Source organism: Macrobrachium nipponense, chromosome 7 (genome assembly GCF_015104395.2).
Source record: "Macrobrachium nipponense isolate FS-2020 chromosome 7, ASM1510439v2, whole genome shotgun sequence".
Classification (NCBI taxonomy): domain Eukaryota; kingdom Metazoa; phylum Arthropoda; class Malacostraca; order Decapoda; family Palaemonidae; genus Macrobrachium; species Macrobrachium nipponense.
Window position 1 is genome coordinate 86,587,722 of NC_061109.1, and position 2,500 is coordinate 86,590,221.

The 2,500-nt window shown below is 39.2% G+C and overlaps 1 protein-coding gene across 1 annotated transcript in view; it reads left to right on the forward strand.

The window, feature by feature from the left end:
• The window catches only part of LOC135217770 (cilia- and flagella-associated protein 57-like), a 36,046-nt gene that overhangs the window by 19,292 nt on the left and 14,254 nt on the right, over positions 1-2,500 (forward strand). Inside the window, 3 exon segments of the mRNA XM_064253796.1 lie at positions 69-242; positions 1,604-1,765; positions 1,933-2,117. Coding sequence (XP_064109866.1) covers positions 69-242; positions 1,604-1,765; positions 1,933-2,117 — 521 coding nt within the window.

Sequence of the window (2,500 nt, forward strand, 5' to 3'; positions counted from 1 at the left end):
ATCCTTACAGACATCTTTGTACGGAAAGAGTTAATCTTACTCTATCCTTTGCTCCTTCCGTAACCCAGGCCCTCGTCACCAGCGACGAAGGGCGCGTCGTGACCTGCGGAGGCGACGGGGTCGTCGTGGTTTGGAAGATCGTCATGGAACAGCAGGAGACCCCTGAGTATCTCGCTGCCCGGGAGAGGCTCGAGGACCTCCCTCAGATACTCGAGATGTTGGTGTCCAGGGAAGATCTGAAGGTGAGGGGAGGGGAGGGGAGAGGAGGGGAGGTGGTGGCGTGGCGGTGGGGGTAGGTTATAGCAAGTGACATGAAACACTTAGTATCTTCATCCTGACTTGAAAGCCTTAGTATAGTCATCCTGATCTGAAAAGCTTAGTATCTTCATCCTGACGTGAAAAAGCTTAGTATCTTCTTCCTGACTTGAAAATCTAAGTATCTACTTTCTGGCTTGAAAAGCTTAGTATTTTCATCCTGATTTTAACAGCTTAGTATCTTCTTCCGGACTTGAAAAGCTTAGGATCTTCTGCCTGATTTGAAAAGCTTAGGATCTTCTGCCTGATTTGAAAAGCTTAGTTTCTTCCTCCTGATTTGAAAAGCTTAGATATTTATCCTAACTTGAAAATCTTAGTATCTTCTTCCTGACATGAACAGCTTACTATCTTCTTCCTGTGGCTTGAAAAGCTTAGTATCTTCATCCTGACTTGAAAACCTTAGACTCTTCATCCTGACTAGAAAAGCTTACTATCTTCATCTTGATTTGAAAAGCTTAGTATCTTCTTCCTGACTCGAGAAGCTTAGTATCTTCATCCTGACTTGAAAAGCTTAGTACCGTCATCCTGACTTGAAAAGCTTAATATCTCTTCCAGGTTTGAAAAGCTTAGTATCTTCTTCCTGATTTGCAAAAGCTTAGTATCTTCTTCCTGACTTGAAAAGCTTAGTATTTTTATCCTGACTTTAAAAGCTTAGTATCTTCTTCCTCATTTGCAAAAGCTTAGTATCTTCTTCCTGACTTGAAAAGTTTAGTATCTGCATCTTGACATGAACAGTTTACTATCTTCTTCCTGATTTGAAAAGCTTAGTATCTTCTTCCTGACTTGAAAAGCTTAGTAACTTCATCCTGACTTGAAAAGCTTAGTATCTTCATGCTGAAATGAAAAGCTTAGAAACTTCATCCTGAAATGAAAGTTTAGTATATTCTTCCTGCATGGAAAGCCTAGTATAAAACTAAATATCCTATTCCTGACATGAAAAGCTTACTGTCAAACTTAGCATCTATCTTTTACCTGATATAAACAGCTTAAGTGTCAATTTTAGTATTTTATTCAGACCTGCTGAAGGAGAACGAGTTTTAAAGTCAATTGATTATATATGAATACAATGGCTTCATGGTTTACTAATATCCTTCAAGATGTGAAATGTCCCTTAGGAAGTAGAGAAACTTTTGAAGTAAATGCCTGCAGAAGACCAAGTACATAACTGTCATTAAAGTATTTAGGGATCGCCTTTTAAAACAATCTCTGTCATGAATGAAAACCACGTATTTTTCTCCATGTTTTATTTTGGTTTTATTAATTTTTTGCTTTTGAATAATTTCTGAAGGGTAAACAGGACTACACGGAAGAACTGGAACGCCGCGTATCCTACCTAGCGAGGGACAAGGAAGTTCATCTCGGTCTGCAACAGCAGGAGTTCGCCGCCAGCAAAGACGCCCTTGTTGCTAGGTACAACCAGATCTTGGACCAGATGAACGACACGATACAGGTGAGGACCCTGTAGCGGCTCCATTAACCCTCAACATAAATTTGAACAGAAATTAATCTGTCATTTCAATATGGTAAAAGTAACATCTTTGGCTCCCTCTGGAGAGTAATGCGTGAGGAATGTGGTTATAATTAAGAGTATTTTTCATCGACCGTTTCTCCAAACAGACGTTGGAGAGGGAGCGGGAGAGTCTCAGGGGGTCCCACGACGTAGAGCTGAAGAAGGTGACGGCCGCCCACGACACGGTCATGGCCGAGCACCAGCTGGAACTTCGTCAGAAGCTCCTGTACGAGTACTCGAAGCAGGAGAAGCTGGAAGTCAAACTCAAGGAGATGCAAAGGACGTTAGACAGGTTGGTTGGTTTTAGTCTCTCTCTCTCTCTCTCGGGCGAAAAATTTCCAGACTCTAAGGTACTCTTGATCCATTTAGTTTTATTTTCAGTGTAAAATTTCTAGAGGTTTTCTTAATCTAGTTTTATTTTCAGTGTAAATGTTTAGATGTTTTCTTAATCTAGTTTTATTTTCAGTGTAAATTTTTAGAGGTTTTCTTAATTTAGTTTTATTTTCAGTGTAAATTTTTAGAGGTTTTCTTAATCTAGTTTTATTTTCAGTGTAAATTTTTAGAGGTTTTCTTAATCTAGTTTTATTTTCAGTGTAAAATTTCAGAGGTTTTCTTATCAGTTGAACAGAAAGGTCCTTTTTTTATTAGTCATAGTTTAAGATTTTCTTGAGTAAC